At 35.2% G+C, this 24,849-nt stretch overlaps 1 protein-coding gene across 3 annotated transcripts in view; it reads left to right on the forward strand.

Moving 5' to 3' along the window:
- The window catches only part of ASCC3 (activating signal cointegrator 1 complex subunit 3), a 263,322-nt gene that overhangs the window by 40,755 nt on the left and 197,718 nt on the right, over positions 1-24,849 (forward strand). For all 3 annotated transcript variants that reach the window (XM_065735653.1, XM_065735658.1, XM_065735666.1), the window contains exons 5-10: positions 25-145; positions 2,641-2,848; positions 3,588-3,729; positions 4,284-4,409; positions 20,779-20,979; positions 21,438-21,578. In XM_065735653.1, the coding sequence (XP_065591725.1) occupies positions 25-145; positions 2,641-2,848; positions 3,588-3,729; positions 4,284-4,409; positions 20,779-20,979; positions 21,438-21,578 (939 nt within the window). The remainder of the gene's footprint in view (positions 1-24; positions 146-2,640; positions 2,849-3,587; positions 3,730-4,283; positions 4,410-20,778; positions 20,980-21,437; positions 21,579-24,849) is intronic.

A 24,849-nucleotide genomic window follows, 5' to 3' on the forward strand; every position in this document is an offset into this window, starting at 1 on the left:
CTTGTGACTTTCTTTTCTCTGTAGTTATTTGAACTGCTAGGCCCTGAGGGTTTTGAACTTATAGAGAAGCTCCTACAGAACAGATCTCTGATTGTGGAAAGATCTTTGGCTTGTCAAAATGATAACAAGTTCCAGAGTCTGCAAGGTAAGTGACTATAAAATTGTTATTCCAAATCACATAAAACTTAATTTTCTAACTGTTCAGTTCTATTTCAGACAGCAGTACTGCCTACGCACATTTAAAAGTAAGCCAAGAAAACCTCCTTGATAATGGTGGGGTATTTATCTCGGAGTTAATAAGTACATGTTGTAAGTTTACTTTTCAACTGTATATAGGCATGTGTACTTTTTAAATAATTGTATTAGTAGTTACATCTATTTCAGTGTACTCCCATGGAAATAAGTTGATTATCAGTTATTTCTCATCTGCCTCAGAGATAGCATCACATAAATGTCTTTGAGAGAAAAAGCAGAGTAACAACTACTTCTGGAAAAAAAAATATAGTTAAACCAAAGGGTGGATAAATGAAAGGAATAAAGGAGTTCAGGTTCTATACGGTGATCTTGTTTTTACAAGATAAAACTACCTGCACAGAGTAATAGTTTTAAAATGTTCCACAAATGGCTGTTTAAGAACTAGTGTTCCCGAAGGAAAGTAAATCAGATTGTAAGTAGATTGTGACTTGGGATACATTTTTGCAAAGATAAAGCATCATGCAGTCCACCGTGTGTTCACGACGCATAGAGTTAGATAAAAGATAGTTAAAAGATAGTACTGCTGGACTTCTGTATCTTCACAGTAATTTCAAAATACCAATAAACCATAATTTGTCTATCTTAAGTTTAACATTATTTAGGGAAGTGTTTGGAAGTTCACCTTCTGCTGTGTTGATGATTAGTCTAAACTTGTCAGAAAAACCATTAGTTTTATTTGGTAGTGATTTCAAAGCAGAAACTCTAACAAGATTTTGTTCTTGGTGTTTTTTGTTTTGTTTTGTTGTTGCTTTCTTAAATAACCAAACAAAAAAATAATTATATACGTTAGAAGCTAAACTATTATAGTCTTTCTATTATTTGGAAATTTTTATTATTTTCTTATTGAATTAATGTATTTTGAAAGCTATTTTAAGTTTGTTCTTCAGTATGTGACCAGTAGACATTTCTACTAGAAGGTAGAGGAGGAATATTCTTATTACGGTGCTTTCAAGACAAGCTTTTTTATGAGTGGCCTAGTTTTTCTTTCACTGTAATATAGAAATCAATGATGTTTGCGTATCATCTCTGAGACTGAAGATGTTCTAAGCCAAGTTTGAGTTATTTATTTTAGTAGGGCTCTCTTTAGTTGATTGAAGTCCCTAATGGGATCTGTAGTCTCAGCTTCCAAAAACTGCATGTGGGGAAGGGAACCATTTGTGTTTGGAAAAACAGTCAACTTGGAGCTCTTTGTGTCTTCAGAAAATGGGCACAAGTCAAGGTTATTAAACAACTTACTTCCACTGCCATAAAGGTGATTGTTGTGCTTATCAGACAAATAAAATAGTCCTAGTGTGTTAGATCTGAATTAAATTTAGGCAGAAAATTGCATCCGTTGTTATCTCCTTTAAATACAAGACAAGAGTTAAAGCTATTGCTGTAAGTATTCTGACAGTTTGTTAGATTTTTTTCAGCAATATCTAACAAGTTGTTGTCGGACTCTTTATTTGGTGTGCGTGCTTGAGAAGCATGATTTTCGGTGTTACTGTTGGTAAAAACTGTGGCACGAATTCTTCAAAACATCAGCCAAGTGAGTTTATTTGATAAAAAGAAGTACTCAATTTTCAACTTCAGGGTTGGACTGCAGGAGTACATTCAAAATATAACTGAGTATTTTATATTCAGTTGAACCTCTGTAAGCTAATCTGTCCACAGAATTTTGAATCAGATGTTTAAAAATACTGATGCAGTTATAATGAAATAAAAAATCTGTTCATCACATTGCTTATAGATTTGATTGTATCTTTAAGTCTGGAGTAAAAAACGATATGGGCATTGGAAAAGCAGATGTGACTGGGCTTTATCAACTTATTGAGTACTGTAACTACTCAGTTTTGTATTGTAACTGTTTAGTCCTACTGCTTTTCCACAAAAATGGAAGGAGTCCACATGGTTGCATAGAATAAGGTTTCTTTTCTCAGTTGTTCAGGGAAATTAAGCTGTGGGTATGCTTTCAATAGTCATGTTTTGTACTAAATACATGGTTACTGTTAGGTGAAGAGGCTGTTGGAAAAAAAAAAAACAACTTTTGTTTACATGCACAGACTTTTTACTTACTTAGCAGTGTATACTTGTAAGGGGACAAATAAGTAACTTTTCTAGTATTAATGAAATTATCATAAGTTCCACAGATAGCTGCTTTTTTTTGCTGCTAGTTTGCGGTATTCCTCCTATTGCTTTGGGGTAAGCAATTTTTCTTGGGTGGTGACTTAAAGTGTCTTACCTTCAAATGATGAGCTGTTACTTCTTATGAATTCTTATGACCAACTTCTGCATAATTAATTAAAGCAAACCTATTTAAAAATACATGTATTTAGAAGAAAACTGGGCAACAAAAATAGTGGAATCCAGTACTTAGGAAGATGTACACCTGTTTTTATGTTGCAGAGCAATGCAAGAAGTTTATAGGTGAAAATACTAAACCCAATTATGGCTGTCAGGTTACAATTCAGTCTGAACAAGAGAAGCTGTTAATGAAACAGTATCGTCGTGAAGAAAAACGAAATGCCAGGAAAGAAAAACAAGCTGCGGAAGATGGAGAATTTTCTGGTGAAAGACTCATGTGCTTTGATCCCAAAGAGCTGCGAATGCAAAGGTATTAAATGCCAACATTTGAAAAATATTTCTGTTGTAAGTGCTATTTCAGCCTATCATAAATGTTCATTTGCTTTTAGTTTGCTTTGTAGATGAGGTGTTTCTGACTTCAAGTCACGTTTTATTACAAGTGTAGAATTTTTTTAATATGAAAACCTAATTTTCAGGTGAAGAGAGCAGTGATCTGCTTAATGAGATTCTTCTTGGTCTCATCAATGTGGGTTGGAGATGCAGATTAGAGGGGTATACTATCTTTCTTCCTGTATGCACAATTCTTGCTTAAGATTTATGAAGTCTACTAAATCTATCAAAACTATCTTTCTTTTTTTCTTCTCCAGATTAATGGGTACTATTTTCCATGTTATCAACTAAAGGTAGTGGGAGGAATAAGGGAGGGAAAGAAAAAGAAGCAAATAAGGTGTTGCATTTCATATTGAGAAGAATATAGTGGTACTGGTATTTAACTATGAATGTTTGTTGCTGTATTATGTAAAAAGATGCAAAACTACATTAGTTTAGGGGGCTGGCCTTGCACTGATTGTATTGATTTTTATTCGACAAGTGTGCATAGTTTAATTGATGCCAGTGAATAACACTGTAAAATTCCGTTGTTAATAATTTTATACAGTGCTCTTGTTCCTTGTGATTCCCTAATGTTTGCTCTGTCTTTAATATACCATGCCCACCTTTTGTGATGGTTGCCCACAATGCATAGAATTTCTGCTATTTTCTGCTTACAGGGAGCTAGCACTTTTGAATGCTCGAAGTATGCCTGTTCTAAGCAGACAGAGGGAAGTGGACTTTGAAAGAATTCATTATCCACACGTTTATGATTCCCGAGCTGAAGCTATGAAAACATCAGCATTCATTGGAGGTGCAAAGGTATGTGTTTGATGCATGACCCTTCTACTGTGATTCTACTATCCCAGTGCAGCATGGTTCCCTTTGTTCTCTTGGAGATTCCCATACTAATTGGAATCCTATGAATGAAGCTGTGATTTTTTTTACATAGCGTTTTAAATACTCACATACTTTTGTTTTCAGTTTAACCCTAAAATAGAGAATCTCACTCTCAACCAATTTATCTCTTTTTATTTTTAGGGTCACTTAAGTCATTAAAATACTGTTTTTTTTCCTTCTGTCTTTTGGAAACCACTGAAATGATTTTATGGAATTCTGGACTTAATGGCTTGAAATTTAATAAAACAGAGTTATCTTTTTTTTACTTAAAATCGTTTTGAAACCATTTTCTTACTAGTAAAACTTATTATTTTCCATTTAGGAGGTTCTGTGCTATCTATAAAATGAATCAAAGAGAATTGCTTTTATTTGGGATTCGTTTTTCTGAAGGAAAGTAACATTGTTACAGTGGCCTGTAAGTAATTAAATTTTCCATTTTAATATTTTCAATTAATTTTCCTCTAATACTGTTTTAGGTGTTCTTACCAGAATCAGTTCAGAGAGAAAACAACAAAATGTATGAGGAGGTGAAGATCCCCCATAGTGAACCAATGCCTATTGGCATCGAAGAGAAAATTGTTTACATTAAAGACTTAGATGAGGTGAGTAAAGCAGTTGAGATTGAGCGATATGAAATTAGTTTTTACTTTGCTATTAAAAAAGTTTAGGAGAAAACATTATGACTTAATATTGTGATTAGTAATGTGCACATGCAGCCATTTAATTTCATCACTAATTTTGAGAATGTTTGTTGGAGGATGTAGTTTAGTTCGTGATGAATCTGATCAAGGAAATTCCTGTCTAAACTACTACTACGAGCTGCAGTTCTCTCTTCCTTTGTCATTACCTATTTGGCTATTTCTGTTTTGGAGCTGTGACTTGAATCTCTAAAATGTTCTTTAAAAAATAAAGGAACAAGGGAAGAAGATTACGGCCATTCTGTTCTCTTTTTGTTGGCCACATGGAGTAGAGTCTGGGCTTCTTCATCTTGACTTCTGTAGATTGGCTGGTAACTGCACTGCACTATTGTGCAGACCAGTCTTGTAGTATGACACTGCTACATAGTATTGAGTACCATGTAATTACTGGGTGCAAAACATTCTGGAATAGCAAAAAGGCTTCATTATTAGTAAAAATTGGCTGATAGAAAGTAGAGATCAATGAGGAAAAAATGCAAGGAAGACATTAACATTTTAAAATTTATTGATGATAAGATGGTGAAAAAGCTGAGCTAAGGAAAAAAAGAAATGAGCAACAAATGTGGTTTAGTATTCACAATCTAGAACCAGCATTAGTCTATCACATGTACTTGCTTGCTTTTCATTATATATTTCAACTCTATGGAAGAATGGAATATTTGCTCCTGATTTCAATGGGAACACCAAGAGCAAGCCATATATTCTTGTAAAGAAATCTTTGTTTTTAGTTCTTCAGTGGCATGCAACATGAAATTTTTTTTCATGGGAAAAAAGGAAATGAGAATATAAATCTAATGCAGTTGCCCAAAGCACTTCATTGAGGTTTTTGGTAAGGATTCTCTTACACAATGATTTCACTGTTTAAAAACAGAAGACAGTTTAATTTTAACATTTGAATCTATTATTTTATACTTGGGTGACAGTACCTACTACCATTTTATGAAGTGACTGACAGCTTAACCAGATAGAAAAGTTGAGCCCCTGCAGTTGTAAAATGCAACGCTTTATATGACAGTTTTCAACATGACAGCTGTTTGCAATGAAATGTCTCTCCCTTAAGCACAGTTCTAAAAACTAGCAAAACTTTACAGATGAATTAGTAAAAGTACCAATATTTCAAGAGACAGTAACCTGCCAGAAAAATATATATCTGATGGAAGAAAAAACATCTAAAAGAAATAGTTTACTGATACTTATTTATGTATACATAGTGTTATGGAATTCATCAATTATACAGAGTTTATAAAATTTTCACAATCTTTTAGGCTTTGTATCATCAAGAAGTATACTTTTCAGCTTTAAAGTAAAATTCTGAAATAGGCATGTATTTAAAGACTGTTTCTCCTTCTTACTACGCATCCAGCAAGTTGTCAACAGCAAAGAATTTTGAATGAGTGGATACTTACATGTTTAAATGTACACATACTTCAATATATATTTTGCAAAGAATGATGACAGATCTACGAATAGTTTGTCCAACTGCAGGACTTTTCAGATTCCTGTTTCTTTAGTTGCAACTCATAGACTGAATCTTACCTGAATACTTTCTCAATGAAGTAAAGATTAGATTGCTGATTTGTGTATTTTTTTAAAGGTATTTCCAGTCAAGATACAAGTGTCTTTGTTTAGGGCACAATTTCTCTTTTGCTATATGTTTTAGATCTTTAAGCACTTAACGTATTGTTTGGTGAATAAAACTTTTTGCCAGTAAGCTGAAGAGAATTTAGAAGGCAAGAAGATTTTCGTTCTAATTTATTATTTTTGATAAACTTTTGCGAAGTAGTAGAATAAACTTGTTTTGCTCTTCCTATGTAGTACATATGTGCTTATAAGATAGCTATCATTTCTCTGCATTGGTATATGAGCAAGATAATATAAACAGATAGACAAGAAATATTGGCAAGAGTAAATGTAACTAAATAGTTTATAGAAGCATCTAAAGGCATTGTGAGGAAGCTGGAAGTTTTGAATCTATTGACTGTTATAAGATGTCACTAGTAGTAGTTCTTTGTTGTAAAAGATTGAGTTGGTTCAAACTTATAGATCAATGTATTGATTTTGTGATCAAATACCAAGTCAATGCAAATGCTGCCCATAGTAGTCAAGTTTCCCAAGGGAGAAAAAAAAAAGCATAGAACAACCAAACTGGCTGTCGTTGCTGTTATAAGCTTATTTATCACAAAGCTCTCCAAGTACTTGCTGATTTATGAAGAAATCCTGATGGATTTAAAAGCGATAAATAGTCTTCTTCTTTTGAAGTTATTCTTTTAGTTTTCATCTTTTCACTAGTGTTACTTTGGCATAAGCCAGTTTTGGCTGTACCTAAGATGATGCTCAGGGTGATTTTTCACTTTACCACAGGTACTACAATTTTTTAGGCCAGTTATTTGAAGAAACAAAGGATTTTTTCTTTCTAAGGTGTTTTTCCTTTCAGAATTATATTTGCAAGTCCAGAAAAGAGGCAACTTCAAAACTGTATTTGGAAAACATAAGTGACAAGCTTTTAAGCTCAAGTGCTGAAGTTCTCATTTTTGTCAGAGACAGAGCTTTGGACGGTGTCGGTTCAACACAGTGTTTGGGTGGGAGACCTAAATGACCCACATGTTGGTGGGCCAGCTGTTACAAAATGCTGGTAACCTCTCTAGAGACTTTTGACCTACACAGTAATAATAGAAGATGGTAATAATTTTCTTTGCTATGTGCTTTCTTCTATATGTCCATCTTTTTTTTCCTTGCTTTGATGAAATGACAGGAGTAAAAGCAGGTTTGCACCATGGAAGACTTTGACCTTTCCATCTAAACGTGCATCCCCTTTGAAACTTCAGGGACGTTTTTATGATATACTACCATGTGTTTCAGGAACAGAATAGTACGTGTTTGGTACTGTAAAAAATAATTCCTGGGCTTTTCTTCACTTCTTAACTACTTTGCTTAAGTGTGTAGAAGGTTGGTAGTTAGGAAGAGTGCTGCAGAGCCGTTCACTTGGGATTTAGAGGGAATGGTGCTTCTATTTATATTTGACTTATGGGAAGATTTTTAATGGCTGACACAGATTTCTTTTTAGATGGGAGAATCATAGAATTATTTAGGCTAGAAAATACCCATAGGATCATCAAGTCCAACATAGTCACTATATTTTAGTCACTAACAACTGCACTCAACACAGTGATATTATAAAGGAGCCTAATTTTTGATTTGAAGTTTTCAAGTGGTAACTGCTCTAATTTAAGGTTAAAAACCTGAACTGCATCTATTTTCCTAGAGGACTGAAAAAGAACTAAATCTGTCTGTGAAATGTTTGTTTATGCAAGAATTTAGTCTCATAGGAGATTTACTTATTTGTCTCTGTTTTCATTTGCACAAGAGTGATTTTAAGTACAATATATTTATTTCTCTTCATTACATGATTTTGATTGTAGGTGTTAACGTGCAATCTTTGAGTATGTAATTTTATACATAGGTAAATATTCTGTTAATCTTCAAAGTTCTTAAGTCTAGAACAGAGTTCATGATTAGGAGCTCATTTATATTTTAAACTTTTAGTAAAAAGCTAAACTGGATCATATAAGCTGAAGTAATCTTTCATTTAATATATTTTGAGTATGGTTTTAGATGATTAGGTATTTGGTTATTGTTTTAGATGTTTAGGGTGAGCAGAACTATGGAAGTGATACTCCCCCTGTACTTAGTACCACCTCGAGCACTGTGTTCAGTTTTGGGCACCTCAGTACAGAAAGGACACTGAGGTGCTGGAGCAGACCCAAAGAAGGGCAGCAAGGCTTGTGAAGGGCTTGGAGAATATGCCCTACGAGGAGAGACTGAAGGAACTGGGGCTGTTTAGTTTGGGTGAGAGGAGGCTGAGGCGGTGACCTTATTGCTCTCTTCAAACACATGAAAAGTCATTGCAGTGAGAGCAGGGTTGGTCTCTTCTCACTAGTGACAGGCGACAGGACAAGGGGAAATGGCCTCAAGTTGCATCAGGGAAGGTTTAGTTTGGATATAAGGAAAAACTTCTTTACAGAAAGGGTTGTTAAGCTCTGGAATAGGCTCCCTATGGAGATGGTTGAGTCACCGTCCCTGAATGTATTTAAAATCCATTTGGATGTGGTGTTCAGGGGCACTATTTAGTGGAGAGTTGTTAGAGTTACGGTAGTATGGTTAGGTCGTGGTTGGACCTGTTGATCTTGAAGGTCTTTTCCAAATTCAACAATTCTGTGATTCTATGATTCAGTGATTATTTGCATTTCTATTACTTCCTTAGGCTGACATAAACATTGGCTTAGAACACAGATATATTCCTCTAAATAATTATAACAAATCATGTTCACAGAACTGTAGACTTTTTTTTTTGGTACAAATGTGAGGCAGAATGGCAAAACTGAACCAATACCAAAGGGAGAAAAAATACCTCAAACTTGCGTGAACCTCAGTAGGAAGCTCTTATTTGGCTTGGCAGTGTAATCAGAGTACGCTTTGAGCTCTACTTCAGAAAAATTAATAGCATATTTTTGTCACAATAGTATATTTAGGTTTGGTAAAATATTACCTGAAACCTTATGGCTAGATTGGCTATGATAGAGATACTAAGATGAAAGACACGATTTAAACTGGCAAAATCTAAATTCTTGCAGATGCTTAATCCTATAATGTACTGATTGCAAATGTAAGATGAAGTGCCCAACCTTTCACAATTTATCTTCTATAAAAGCAGAATGTATAATCTATCATGAACTGCTGACATTAGCAGCACTTTTAATACCCCTACCTCTCTATGCTTCAGTGCCTCAGTCTAATTCCATGGGTGTTATCTCATTTTCTTTCCTATTCCTGTTGTATGGAAGATGCTGTGCTGCTGCTCGGGAGCGTCTCTTGTGTTGTCAGTGCAAGTGAGGTGCCTATGTCCCTCAAGAGGAGTTGCACAGAGAATGCAGGTGTGCTGCTGCCTTGCAGTAAAGCACAATCCCATCTCCAGCTTGATTTGTAGATAATTATTATTATTGATATTTACTGATATTTGGAGAGCTGTGTTTTCACCACAGTACAAGCACAAGTGACTTGTAAGTAGCTAGTTGGTCACATCTGTTTGGTCTGAAGAATTACTGTACTGTTAGTTAAAAAAGGGACATGTTAGCTAGGCTGTTTCAATAACAAGAATGTGAAAAAACAGTAAGCGAGAGCTTAGATGTATGAGTCTTTGGCTGCTTGACATGCAGCTTGACTACGACTGAAATATATTTTTGTACTTAGTATAATGGTGGTTTTGCACCAGACTTTTTGCCAAATAAATGTACTTCTAAAGTCATAAGCTCAGGTCAGGGAAAGTTCCTCTTCAAGACTGTGAAAACAGGTTTTACCTAACAAATTGCTGTTGGTGAAAAATGACTTAAGGTTTTTACTTAAAGTGGGTTTCAGGATTTATTTCTTTGTTTCATAGCCATTTCCTTCTACTAACACACAAGAATTTTTCCCCTCTACATTATATGAAGGAATTATTAGAAAATCAATATTCCCTTTTTCTCCTGTAATGTTTTCTTGCTTTTTGAATTGTACAAACAAGCCTACTGAATCAAAATGTAGATGCTGTTGCATAAATTATGTTTTTCACATCCTGAGCATTTGAACATTTATTCTACAGCTGATCTCAGTGTATATTTCATTTGCATATTTTCCAAATAGCAATTGACTGTTGGACTGATTAGTTTAAAAAAATATTTCTAATCTTATTGAAATTTTGTCATTTATCCAATGAAATCATACAAGGAAATTGCTCTAAAGAAAACCTCCAAGTTCCACAAATGTTAGTCCCAACTTTAATTAAAAAAAAAGAAAGTCTTTATATAATGTTTAAAAGAGCTGTTAATAGCACAATAACACTGTTTGACAGAGAAAATTTTCAGCTACAAAACAGTATTTTCCAACAGTCACTCTTGTTAGCTACGCTTGTAGAAATCTGCACCAGTGGAGGTGACTTGCTATGTTGCCACTGCTGAAACACACCACGCACCACCTCGCTATGCTCAGATCCACTGTCTGGTCTCCTTAGCTGTTCAGCTAGCATGGATGAATGTCAGTGAGCGAGTGCAGTTTTTTTCACGTGGAGGAATTCAGTTCCACACGTTTGCTTCATGCGCACTTCCATATCCAATGCCATTTTGTGAGACTGTTGCTCTGCTGCCATCTGTCACATGGCAACAACATGTAACAGAATATTGGCAGGAAGGTTCAACCTATATTGCCATATCACCAACATCCACCTCTAATGTCACAGGCCAGTGTAATAAAATAGTTGCCTGCTCCATTACTTTTGGAGCAAACCTCATATATTTGGGGTTGTTGGGTCTTCACCTTTCATGAGTGAGTGTTCTAAAGAGGTTAAATGTGCAATACCATACCAGTAGTTTGTGATCTGTATTGCATAAAATTACTATCTTTTGCATAGGAAAATCCTGTTTATTATTAGAAACTGATAATTACTTCAACAGCAGAGAGATCTGTTGCCATGGCATACAACCTGTAAAATGGAATTCTGATCTCAGTACTCGCTCATAATTCAAAGTTGGAGAAACTGTCATTAAAATGGTACATTACGGAAGCAGTAGATATATAATCAAAGAATTAATTTGTAATTAAGATATATTTAATGGATGGATGATTTTGTCTCATAATCTGATTGCACTGTACAATGCATCTTCCTATATATGTTTCTTAGAATTAGAGCTCTTTTGCATTTCTAAAAACAGTATCAAAATATATGAAGTAATGTCTGAAAGGCAGAAATACATAAATTTTACATATTTATTGTAGGTACATATGCAATAAATATACAACACATATGATGTGTTTCTGTATGTATGTTTCCTCTCTACAGCTACCTGAAAGGAGGTTGTGGTGAGGTGGTAGTCGGCCACTTCTCCCATGTATATAGCAATAGGACTACAAGGGAACGGCCTCAAGTTGTGTCAGGGGAGATTCAGGTTAGATCTTAAGGAAATAAGTCTTCTCCAAGAGAGTGGTCAGGTTCTAGAATGGGCTGCCCAGGGAGGTGGTGGAGTCACCATCCCTGGAGGTGTTCAAGATGTTTAAATGATGTACTGAGAGACGTGGTTTAGTGGGAAATACTCGTGATAGGTGGATGGTTGAACTGGGTGATCTTGGAGATATTTTCCAACCTTGGTGATTCTGTGATTCTCTATGCGTATTTCCTATTAATTCTTAGTTGGTTTTTTGAAGATACAAAGCCATCTTTGTGTCTTATGTCTGATGTATCCTCTCCCTCTATATCCTTCAGGTACCCAGAGTTTTACTTCCTTTTTTCTGCCAGAAGAAAAATAAATAAATAAAATTGTATTCCAAAAAAGGTGATGAGTAGGTAGGCATTAAAAAATACAAAAACAAACAACAGATCTGTGTCCCTTATATAGATGTATGTGGGTTGCAGAAGAGAGAGGAAGGTACTGAATTATTGGGGATGGGTAAAAACCGAAGTGTCATTTTGTCAGATTTTATTAAGAACAGAAAGCAGCTTTCACTGAGTAGCAGACCATACATACTAAAACAATCTGTGTCAGTGTATCATTATGGAATACCAAATTTCATCTCTTTGTGGGACTGGGAGGAATGCATCTTGTTGCTCATGGTTTTCAGAGCTAGGAATTGTATAACTGATCAGATGTATGTAAGCCTGTATTTGCTAAAATTATGTACTCCTTTGTGTGTTCGTATGGCTTGACTTTTATCTTTTGGATAGTTATGTGGATTGAATCACTATAGTGTGTTCACTTAAAAGCAGGCTATTGTTTTCAGAAATTAGAAGAATATTCACCAGAGAAGCATAATGAACTCAAGCTTTTATTTTTGTGTCATTAAAATGGGGAATTAATGGAGAGATACTTTCATTAAATTTTGGGTCACTGGTATTACTGGAGAAATTCGTAGATGTCTATTTACATCTACATTTTCAGTTGGTACAGTGTCTCCTTGATTAAAAAAAAAAAAAGTAATTTTCAATTAGTCTATTTCTTATTCCAAAATGTTCCCCATCTACCTCAGTCATAGATCCCTTTTTATAGGCTTGACAGCAGGTACGTTGGCTTTGGTTTGATATGGCACAAGCTTGATTGTTTTAGAATCAAACCAATTGTCTAGGGAGGTGGTTGAGGCACCATCCCTAGGGCTGTTCAAGAAGCGTTTAGATGAGGTGCTAAGGGATTTGATTTAGTAGTTCAGTGGGTAGGGATGGTGATAGGAGGATGGTTGGACTAGATGATCTTGTAGGTCCTTTCCAACCTTATGAACCTATGAAGTTGTCCTTGGTAATACGGGCTTCTACATCTACACAGATTTTTAAGATGACTTCCCAGAAAGGTGAAAAGATACCTTTTGATTTTATTATTTATTTATTTATTTATTTTTGGCTTACAGGCTTCTGTTTACTTTTTAGGAATAATTTGTTTTTTGGTGCCTTAAAATTGTCTCTGCTTACATTATGATCTGATCATTTGTTCTTTGAATTGCATTTTCATGTGAGGTTTAATTGAAGATATTTTCTAGTGTTCTATTAATTTTAAGAACAAGAAAGTTTTCATTGTATCTCTAAACATCAGTTTCTAAATGCTGTTCAGGAAATATTTTATACAGTACATTATATCAGCATGTATTTTCAGTGTTGGCTTATCTGTTTACATACTCACATAGGAGTTTTTGTTATTGCATAACCTGAATAAGCCATACTTAAGGTACTAGAAAATCTAGGTACTATGAAAATCTAATAAATGTGCTCTTTTTGTGTCTGTGAACACATTTTAATTTTCAGTTTTTTGATATTAATGAAGATATTAAACGAACCCACTGAGAAACGCATGTAGAGCAAGAAAACTCCTTCAGAATTTAAAATAGTGTTTCCAATAATAGTTCTTTCATTAATGACATTGTAATTGAAAATTAAACAGATTCTCATTTTATGGATACTCTGCTTGGTGTAAGTACCAGTAATGTGCAACTCTTCATTGAAAGCAGCTGTGTAAAATCTGGGCGATCATTTATAAAACAGTATAATTTTAGAGATGAAAATAGTTCATTGACTACATGGGCCAAAGCCTAATACTGAGCATTGTTTATATCAGTGTATATTAAGAATTTCATTTATTTCATTTATTTAAACTCATCTGTATGTGAATTATTATGCAAAATTTGCTGGAAAGTGTTATTTTTATTATGCAACTCTCACGGAGTATTGTATATTCTGGCAGTTACTCAAGTTTTTGGTTGCTTCTGTCTCCTTCATGCAAATAACAAGTGTAGGTAAACAAATACATGTTTTAATATTAGCGTGTGATAAAATTGACTTGAAGAAACCATTCAGCCTGTTTCATTTTCTACACAGCTGCCGAGTGTGTGTATGCTGTGTAGTGCTGCCTCTGAAATTGTTCAAAGTCTGATGGGAACGCTTACAAAGGCAAACCAGTAAAGGGCACCAGCTGCTGAGAAACACCTGCTGAGCCACTGTGGGAATAGGTGCATCTGTCTATAGCTAGAAGTAATCAAACAAAGTGCCTACTTACACCTGTCTGCCAGTCAGTACTTTAATTTGTGTAAAGATTCAACCAATGAATGTCATTTTGAAGTTTTTTTGTTCTTGTTTTTTAAAAAAGGGTGCAGAAATGTTCAGCAGAGGTATGTTGATCCTCACTGAACTGCTGCTGTAAATCTTTATTTTGGTGAAAACAAGCCCAGATATGGCAGCCAAAAGTCTCAGTTACATTGTACTGTGTTGAGGATGCATGCAATATTGAAGAGATAATGCTACTGTTTGGCTTATTTTAAGAGCCTCTTGAGAGGCTTGAATGTGTTTCCTGATTCATTACAGCATATTTGATTTGCTGAGGATGATAGTATACTATTTTATCATTATTTTTTTAGAATCAGAAGTCATTAGACATATTTCCTAAATATTGTTTTTTATATCAATTTCCAATCTGTGGTAACTTTACATCAAAATTTCTGCTTCCCTCACCTCCCTGTTGTAGAACAACTTCTAGGAGTGCTGTTAGTTTCTTTGTGAGAATGAAATAGCTGTGTTTGACGACTCTTTGTCCTCGCAGTCTTCTCTAGCACACTGCAGAAAAAATCATTTAACTTTTATATTGTAAAACAGGTACTCCCTTCTTGGTTTGTAGTAATGTGAAATTAACTGAAGTGGAGAACAAAATTGAGTTGTAGAAAAATTGTCAGCAATATTTATTTCTCCAGGAATATTCTTCTCTCATTTTCACTCCGTGGTTTAAAGTTAATACTAGTTTTAACTGTTATTACCCTTTAAAGTAGTCTTTTAGTTTGCCTTTTTTTGTTAGATGTTTTAGGAAAAAGTAGTTTAGCATGCTCTTAACATGTAATATAAAGTAAATAATTTGGAAATATTATTCTGAAATATGAAATGTTAGATCTGACATCTTAAAGTGAATAAAATAGGATTGAATTAAGTAGGGGAAAAAATACTGAAAAATATCTGTACTTAAGAAATACATAAAAATATAAAATGCTGTCACTCTGCTCTCATAAAGGCTGTATTTTTAACTATGCTTTCAACAGAAGACAAAATTTAGTTTGCCAATTGTGACAGATTGTAAATTCAGTGATTTGTGTTTTAAATTTTATATAGTAAAGGCAATTACCTATAAAAATACTGAGGCATTTCAGATTGCCATGTCTACCACAGTGTAACAGCAAGTGGCACAGAGAAATCCAACTTTCTGGTTCATAGTGTTGTTTGTTTTTTTCCCCTCATATTTAATCACTGTAGTGTTTGAATCCAGATGTACCTACCTGCTGACATTGCAGCTATCATGTTTATTGACTTCATTAAATTAGAATAATAATTGAAATATTTCAATTGTGAAAACAACTTACTAATGGTTTGTTTTTCATTCTTGAGAGAGGTATGTTAATGCCACGCTAAAGACCGACCATTTTTGGTATAAAGCACATCTGTTTTAATGAAAGCGACTCAAAGTGTTTTTAGTCATTTTGGTAATTAAGACTGGACAGTAAATGGAGTGTTTCTGCTGTCTCCTATTAGGTTATAGCCATTTCTCAACAAAAATCCAAGTACAAGTGTGGAAGAAGAATGTGGTAATCTGCTTTACTTTGATAGCATACCTAAAGGCACACATTAGTTCTTAGGAGTAATCAGTCATCACTGTAAAGAACAGTGTTTGAAATTCTGTTTAACATTACACTGAAGACCAAATTTAATTTTTATTTGTATTAAATGTAATTTCAAAGTTAGAACTTTCAAAGATGAGGGAAGAGCATGTGCTAATTCTGATTGTCTTATAAATGTTATAGCATAACTCTCCCTGCAGGTATTTTAGTTAGCCTGATTTCAGTATTTGTCTTTAATTAATACAGGTTTCAGTGCTGACCTGGGGAGATGAAATCTCTTATCTCGGATAAGAATAGTCTGAAGTCCTACTGGACACTTAGGCTTGAGACTGCTTCCCTGCCATTCTTAGGTGAACACATTTTGGCTTACTTGTCATCAAATGTATCTTAAAGTCAGGCAGGAAAGGAAGCCTTATGCCTCTCTCAAGTTTTGCATTAGTAATTTGCCTACATCTAGAGGGACTGATACTATAGTAGGAAAATAAATAGTTAAATTTAACAAGTCTTAAAAAGTTATATCCTGCAGCATGTATCTTTTTCAAGGTATATGTAATAGTTATATTAAATCTGTAGTGCTGCTTGCAGTGCAAGAAATGTTTTATTTCATCAGCTTTTCAGTTTTTACAACTTTGCAGTTTTCAGTGTCCTAATTTTCCGTGATCCTAAATTTTGAGACTTGGTGAATGGAAATACTCAGATGTGTCCCTTTAGAACATTTTGTGTCTTAATTATGACCTGTATTGTTTATGGAGTCCAGAGGATATGGTCTGGTTCAAATCTGATCTTTTTCACCTGATATCTGTCTCTGCATTATGGTCACCATTTTCCAGGTTAGGCCAAAAACTAACTGCAATTTTCTTCAGTACTAGATTTTCCAGGCAAAGCAGTAGCCATATCTGTTTTGGAGATTTTTATTTTTATTTTTGTAATCCTCATCAACATTTCTTTGTGCTACTGGTGTTAACCAACTTACTGCTTAGAAATCATAGAATGGTTTGGATTGGAAGGGACCATTAAGATCATCTAGTACCAATCTCCTGCTATAGTCTGGGACACCTCCTTCTAGACCAGGTTGCCCTGTCCAGCCTGGCCTTGAATTGCTTCCAGGCAGGGGGGGCGTTCACAGTGTCACTGGGCAAATTGTTCCAGTGTCTCACCACCCTCACAGTAAATAATTTTATCTTAATATCTAGTTTAATCTTCGCTCTTTAAGTTTAAACCCATTTCCCATTGTTCTGTCACTACTTGCTTTTAGGTTATGGGGCGGGAATATATGTTTAATTTCTCCCAAATGTAGAGGAATAAGATGCTTTACATTGCCCACTTGAACATTAATGGAAGTTGGACTGATATGTTGCTCAGGCAGCAGTTTAAGAAAACAATTTAACATACTTTATTTAAGGATATTAAGGAATCAGAATTAAGGACTTGATTATGGAGTTGTGAAAAAATCTTTTCTGAAGATACATACAGCTGACTTTAGGTGGCTGTACTTCTGCTTCAGTTAAGAAGTTGCTAATTTAAATAATACATGTTTTGTGCAACATAGTGGTTTGGTAATTTAGTGTAATCACTGGTCGTGTTTTGAGTTTCCTTCTGTATATCATATAAACACTGCAGAGTATTTCTAAATAGCTTCTAAAACCAATTGGGTGCAGTAGGAGGGGAAAAAGAATGGAACCCTGTTCAAAGACCTGACAAGAAATCTCAAAATGAAGTAACAGGTAAATTACAAACCTAAAATGACTAATGAGGCCATAAATTCCGATGGGATGCACCCACCTGTGCTAAGGGAGTTGGCAGAGGTGATTGCTAAACCGCTGTCTATCATCTTTGAGAGGTCTTGGAGAATGGGAGGGGTTCCTGAATACTGGAGGATATCCAGTGTCACTCCGATCTTCAAAAAGGGCAAGAAGGAGGATTGGGGAACTACAGGTCAGTCATTGTCACCTCCATCCCAGGAAACATAATGGACCAGTTTGTTCTGGATGCCGTCTCCAGGCAGTTGGAAGAGAAGAGAGTTATCAGGAATAGTCAGCATGGGTTCATTTGGGGAAGGTTTTGCTTGATTAACCTGGTAGCCTTCTGTGATGTCATTAGTGGCTGGGTGGATGGAGGGAGAGCAGTGGATGTACTCTACCTTGATTTCAGGAAGACATTTGACACTCTCACACAGCATCCTTATAACAAAGCTGAGGAAGTGTGCAATAGATGAATGGATGGTGAGGTGGGTTGAGAGCTGGCCAACTGGAAGAGCTCAGAGGGTTGTGATTGGTGGCACAGAGTCCAGTTAGAGACCTAGCAGTGTGCCTCGGGGTAAGTGCTGGGTCCAGTTCTTTTCAACATCTTCATCAGTGATCTTGATGAGGGGATAGAGTCCGCCCTCAGCAAGTTTGCTGATGATACAAAGCTGGGAGGAATGGCTGACATGCTGGAAGGCTCTCACCATTCAGTGAGACCAGGATAGGCTGGAGAGATGGGCAGAGAGGAACCAGATGAGGTTTAAGGGCCAGTGTAGAGCCTTGCAGCTAGGGAGGAATAACCGCATACACCAGTACGGGTTGTGGGATGACCTGCTGGAGAGGAGCTCTGAGAAGAGGGACCTGGGTGTCCTGGTGGATGACAGGTTGGTCATGAGCCAGCTTAAATATCTAAGGAGTAGGAAGCAAAGGGATGAGGCTTCACTCTTCTCTGCAGTGTGTGGCGATAGAACAAGCGGAAATGGACACAAACTGAAGCATATGAAGTTCCGCAAAAATGTGCGTGGGAACTTCTTCACAGTGGATGTGATGGAGCCCTGGAACAGGTTCCAAGAGAGATGGTGGAGTCTCCTTCTCTGGAGACTTTCAAGACGTGCCTGGATGCCTACCTGTGCAATCTTGGCTAGAGAGCTGCTTTGGCAGGGGATTGGACTCAATGATCTCTAGAGGTCCCTTCAAATCCTACAATTCTGTGATTCTGTGAAAAAAGTTCAACTGAACCATGATAGCTCTAAGGTAATCAGCAGATTTTCAGGTAGCCCATTAGCACTTTAGAATGGTCTACTTCTTGAAGATGAAAGGATAATAAACCAGCTAAACATTGTGTATACAAAACCTGATGCAAAGCAAATAGTCTTCTTCATTCTTGTATGCAAAATAAACTTTAGAATAGAGTGCTGAGAGAGAAAACTATTGTAATGCTGAAATTCATGTACTTATAGAACTTGTTGAAATACTGGTGTTGTATATATTTCTTTATTCACCAAAACCAATAGTTTAGAATAGTTGTTTTAATAACTTTTAGATATGCTTAAGTATCCCAATATTGGAATGCACATAAAATGCAAAACTTGATTTGAGTGGAACTTGTATTTTCAGTGTTATGCAAGTTTTTTGACCTGATTGCCTTGCAACAACAGAAGTATTGCTAAATATGCAAGAATGTTAATTAAAAAGAAAATGTAGTTGCATAGCATTCACATTGACTTAAATATTCAAGAACAACATACATTCATGTCAAGTCCTCTGGAATAAAGCTGTAGTTGGACAGTTATCAAGTTCATCATTCTTCTCCATTTAAGAGCAGAGATTTGTCATGTATTTTGAAAATGGAGTATTAGCCTAAATTTGGAATTTGCATCTCAGCCTCTCACAAAGCTACTACCAAGAAGTTGCAGCAAGGTGACAGACTTATTTTTGTTGCGCAATTAAATAAAATAGTTAATTTGAATAGCCAATAAAGATCTCATTGCTAAGGTCGCATTACTCGAGGTTACAAGAAATTGAGTCTTGTTCAGGTAATTTACATCTTTTTATAAAATTGTATTTGAAAGAATACTACTTACTGTAGCAAATGTCTGTGCATTAGCTGAAGAGACTGTAATAATGGAAGAAGATCTTCAGAAGGTGACTTCACAACTCTGATTACAGTGATTTTTGTGCTTTCCTACAATTAAAATAATAGTTAGCAGAAGTATCAGTAGGATACTTTTCAGATTTAGTAATAGAAGCAACTGAGGGTGACAAAATCTGTAGAAGAATGGAAATCGTATAGAGTATCCTGAGTTGGAGGAGCCCCACAAAGGTCATCAAGTCCAACTTCTGGCTCTACACAGAACCAGCCAACAATCGAACTATTTTCGAAAAGATTGTCCAAATGCTCCTTCAAGTCTGTCACATGTTTAGTGGCGTGACCTGCGGAGCGTGTTTCACAGCATGACTACCCTGTTGATGAAAAACTCTTCCCTTATCTCCACTCTGACCCCTCCCCTCACACAGCATCATGCTGTTCTCTTGGGTTCTGTCTTTGCCACCAGAGAGCAAAGCTCATTGCTGTCCTTCTGCTCTCCTCACAAGGAAGCTGTGGGCTACAGTAGATGGTGAAAAGTAACTAAAAGTGTGCAAGTTGATTAGCAAATTAATATATTGAGGTGTTTTTTTCTGTTGCAAAAGTATTAGGATCTTGAAATGCTGGATTCTACCTGTCTACAGCAGTTCTTTCTTGTCAGATTTTTAAAACATCCCTAGTTTATTTGGGACTGAACATACAACTTTTTATGTTCTTTCTGGAGATCTAAACAGTTAAAAAATGTAAGATGGGTACTTCCACAGAATCAAAGAGAAGGTTATTCCTGAATTTTTGTCTCTCCCTATATAGTTTAACTTAACTGATTAAAATTAATCATAAATCATTTTAATGGCCATCTGTTTCTTCAGCAAGTTCCTGTGTATTGCAGAGTATTCTTTCATTGTGGTGATCATAATTTATCACCTTAGATTTAAAGATATGTAATATACAGCTCTGACTTTAGTTGTTTTTGGTGTACAATTATTAATAATTACTTTACTGCATATTAGTTTTGCTCCCAGACTTTTTTATTAAGAAAAAGTGAAATGCTGAAATAGCAAGTAGCTAATGCTTTTGATAAATTTTAAGCATTATCTTTCTAAGTTTTGTTTTCCTTACGGATACAAAATTTGATGGATAGATGTAACATCAGGATAAAAACCATGGAATAATACTAAATATATCTAGGTAGTTATCCCAAGATTTGTTATTGTGCTTTGTTTCTTGTTATTTCTACACACTTACATGAAAAATCCAAAATGCATGTGTTGTTTGTTTTTGACAGATTGGCCAACTTGCTTTTAAAGGCATGAAAAGACTGAACCGAATCCAATCTATAGTTTTTGAGACTGCTTACAACACAAATGAGAACATGCTAATATGTGCACCCACTGGAGCTGGGAAGACTAACATTGCCATGCTGACAATCCTTCATGAAATTCGCCAGCATGTTCAGCATGGTGTTATCAAAAAGGATGAGTTCAAGGTAAGAATTTAATGAACCAAGTAACAGCTTTATAACTTGTAAGGTAAAGCCCATTATATTTTTACATGGAATAGGAAATCAGGAATTTTCAAGTATATTTTTCTTTTCCAGCTGGAAGATAAGACTAATTTTAATTTACTTCATTACTGATAAAGTACTTCTTGTTTCTGTTCTAAAAATCTTATTATGTGAGTGAAAAGCTATGAAAATCCATTTAGCTTTGATGCAGAACCAATTCTGAAAGCGATGAGGCTGTATAAACAAAATCCATTGTCCTTTAAACAGCTGTACGCTCCTCCAGCAAAGATAACTACTTTTCATATATCACTATTAAGATTTTTCATTGTATGTGCAGAGCATCATATTTCTCAATAAGTTGTGATTTGTAATAGTTGCCATGAAACAAACGACATTGTGGGGTTTGCTCGTTTATCAAGCTAGTGTCCTTTTGGATGCAGATTGTGTACGTTGCTCCTATGAAGGCTTTGGCAGCTGAAATGACAAATTACTTCAGCAAGCGTCTTGAACCTCTGGGTATTATTGTGAAAGAGCTGACTGGTGATATGCAACTGTCAAAAGGTGAAATTCTACGAACGCAGGTATGCTCGATATTTCTGAATATTGTTCTTTGTGTTTCTGTACTATTCATAAGTGCATGTATTTTTTTAATATTGTTGTAAAGTAATTAGTGAAGCTGCTGAAATGTTGTTATTGAGTCAAATTATGTTGGTTATATTCTAAAATGTGACAGCTGAGAACGTGCTCATCAAACTTTTGGGGTACTCCCGTTTAATTTTACAGCTATGCTTTGGAATTCACCCTAGTGTATCATTTCTGTATAAACTTCGAATAATGCTTTACCTAATTTTCAGATTGTGAACCTTAGCAGTGCCTACCTACCTTACAAAGATCTGTGAAAAAAATGAATGCTGAATGGAAAAGTGTTTTTTTCCATAGCTGTCCGAGTTTGCGATGTAATTCATACAATCTCACCTCATTACTAAAACCATGCTTAGTTCAGAAAAGAAGAAAACAAAAAATAATACTTTCAGGCAATATTAAGAAATGTAGACTAAAAAATATATATAAGTTGGAACTTTATTACTTTAGCAGTAGAAATTTTAGTGCAATTATTAAAGCATACTTAATTTAGAACATAGCTACTGTGTAACTTAAACATTGAAAGGGACTGCTTCATCAAGCTTTCCTATTTTAATTCAAAATATGACTAATAATACAAATCTTAAGTTTCTCTTGGGGAAGAGTTTTTAATTGAATTTATGTATAAAAATCTTAAAGAATTGGAAAGGGGAGGACCAACTTAAAATGATTATTTCCTTCCACAGGCAAATCTCATTGCTTTGAAATTTATATTTTGAAATTTACATCTTCAAATATTGTTCAAGGAGTTCTACCGCTCTCTCTATATAAATAGGATAGTTACACTGTATTACCTTTATTTATTTATAGTTCCTGAACTTCTTTTGAGAACTGAAATGGATGTTAAATGGTCTTCAGAATAGGAGGAATGTGAAAAGCTTTTTTTTTTTTTTTGTGACCAAGAATCTAGTTCTTAGATTGCAAAGAAAATATAATTAAAGCATTTGTTAATTTTATTTTTAACTTTTGTACTAATGATAGTTTTGCTTCTTTGTTCTTCCAAACACTGAAAAGGTTAAAAAGAAAATATATGAAGACCAAAACATCAAAGACTATGAAATAATTATTTTCTTGGTTTTTTTTTATTTGGTATATCTAGTCAGCCTTTCTTTATCATAGAATCATAGAATGGCCTGGGTTGAAAAGGACCTCAAAGATCATCTGGTTTCGACCCCCTGCCATGGGCAGGGTCACTGACCACTAGAGCAGGCTGCCCAGAGCCACATCCAGCCTTGCCTTTAATGCCTTTGGGGATGGGGCATCCACAACCTCCCTGGACAACCTGTTCCAGTGCATCACCACCCTCTGAGTGAAAAACTTCCTCTTAACATCTAACCTAAATCTCTCCTGTCTTAGTTGAAAACCGTCCCCCCTTGTCCCATCTCTGTCAATCCATGTGAATAGCTGATTAATGAGAGTTGTGAGAGATTCAGAGGAGAGAGAACACCAGGCCAGGAGTTACTGATGTAGTTGCTGCTCCTTTTCTTCCAGAATCAGGAGCAGCAGAGGGATTTGTGTTATCCTAGCTTATGAAAACACCTGAAAATATATAGCCTTTTTATGTTGAGGAAGGGGCACTGACTTGTGCTGGACCTTGTTTATTGCTTTCTATGTGTATTGTCTTCTGTGAATATTAATCAGCTTTCTTTCATTAGCTTTTGGGCTCAATCCACCTCTTCCTAGTGGGTCTGTTCTGTTATGGGTCTCTTGTTCAGATGTAAATGTCTGTATGCCTTGATTCTTGCTACAAAACATTTTAAAACGTATTTTACTTGCCAGCTCCTCTAATGTATAAATTTCTCAAATTGCTGTTGCTTCTTAATGGTTCTAGAGTTGGTTTGCCAGTCATTACCCTGCTTTTACTGCAATAGATCATGTGCCTGTGTTTAACAGTAAAGCAATTTTTCCTTAAGAACTAATCCATAGCATGTGGATTGTGCACATAATTTAAATACACAGGATAATATATATATATTATATATAGGGGATAAAAAAACCTGATGGAGTAATCTAATGTAGTAGACACAGGCATTTCAAGTTGGATCACTGTTTCAAAAGACTGCAGATTCTTTTTCTAGGAGACTCAATGCCTGATATAATTCTTCCATGACTGTTGTTTTCTGCATCTTCTGAGCAGTTATATTTCCACTCTTTGTTTTCATAGTCAGGTGAATCAGATCAGTCACTGAAAGAAAGAAGAACAAAGTGCTTGTCAGGTGTTAGTTAGAAGTAGTGCTTCAGTGACAGTCCTGATAATTTTCTCCTTTATTTCCATTCTTCATGCTTCATCCTTCATACTTTGTGTATTTAAACTTGTGTATTTTGTTAGTCATTAGTCACATCTGTTATGCTTATTCTGTTAAGGAAGAAGTGCTTTATCTGACAAACTGTTAACTGTCTTATTTCCCAGGACTTTGTCCTTAATGAAGTCTGCATTTATTATTTTAACTGCAAAGAGTGAAAAAAATATGGTATTGAGATTGTGAGATAGTTCTTGCTTCCATGTTTTTCTGTATTGTGCTTTAAATATTCACTAATGGCCCTGTCGTTTCAAAACATATTTCAGAATCCAAGCTTTTAAAGAAAGTTCTTGTTTTTAAATTTTCTTCGTAATGAAAATGCCTTTAAAGAAATGAAGATAATTGTTAATTCTTCAGACAGTCTTTCAGCCTGCTGTGCAGTGAACTGCTACTTGTGTGCCTGTGAAATGAGGGAAACAGGTTAATACCCCAAATACCCTATTTTTCTTAATGTCTTCATGAAAATTAGGTCTTGTTTTAATGTTTCAAGCAAAATAGATCCATAGTTCATTTACAGATATTTTTCACATAAATGTGTCACTCACTTAACCTGGGTAAAGAAAATAAACTTACTACAAAAAAATATATATATATCCTTAGCTATTGTACTGGTTCTCCTAGAGAGTTTATTTAACAAGTCTATCATAACTTATCTTGTGGTTAAATAATGATGTGTTAAATTTAACTAGTTAAAAAAGAATCTAGGAAAGTGTATTCCCCTGCAGTTGGTATTTTTTTTCTGTCAATGGTTTCTCTATTTTAAGTATGTTTGTATATAGGCTTACTGTTATCTAGGAATATCTGCTGCTTAGGCATCAGTTCAAATGCTACTGGGTATTAAGTATACTTGACTTGTGAGCTGTTATTTCATAAGCTGTTTTTGGTACATTAGTGTTTGGATGGAAAATAC

Source organism: Cyrtonyx montezumae, unplaced genomic scaffold (genome assembly GCF_038088225.1).
Source record: "Cyrtonyx montezumae isolate F1298 unplaced genomic scaffold, pur_monq_1.0 scaffold_0, whole genome shotgun sequence".
NCBI lineage: Eukaryota > Metazoa > Chordata > Aves > Galliformes > Odontophoridae > Cyrtonyx > Cyrtonyx montezumae.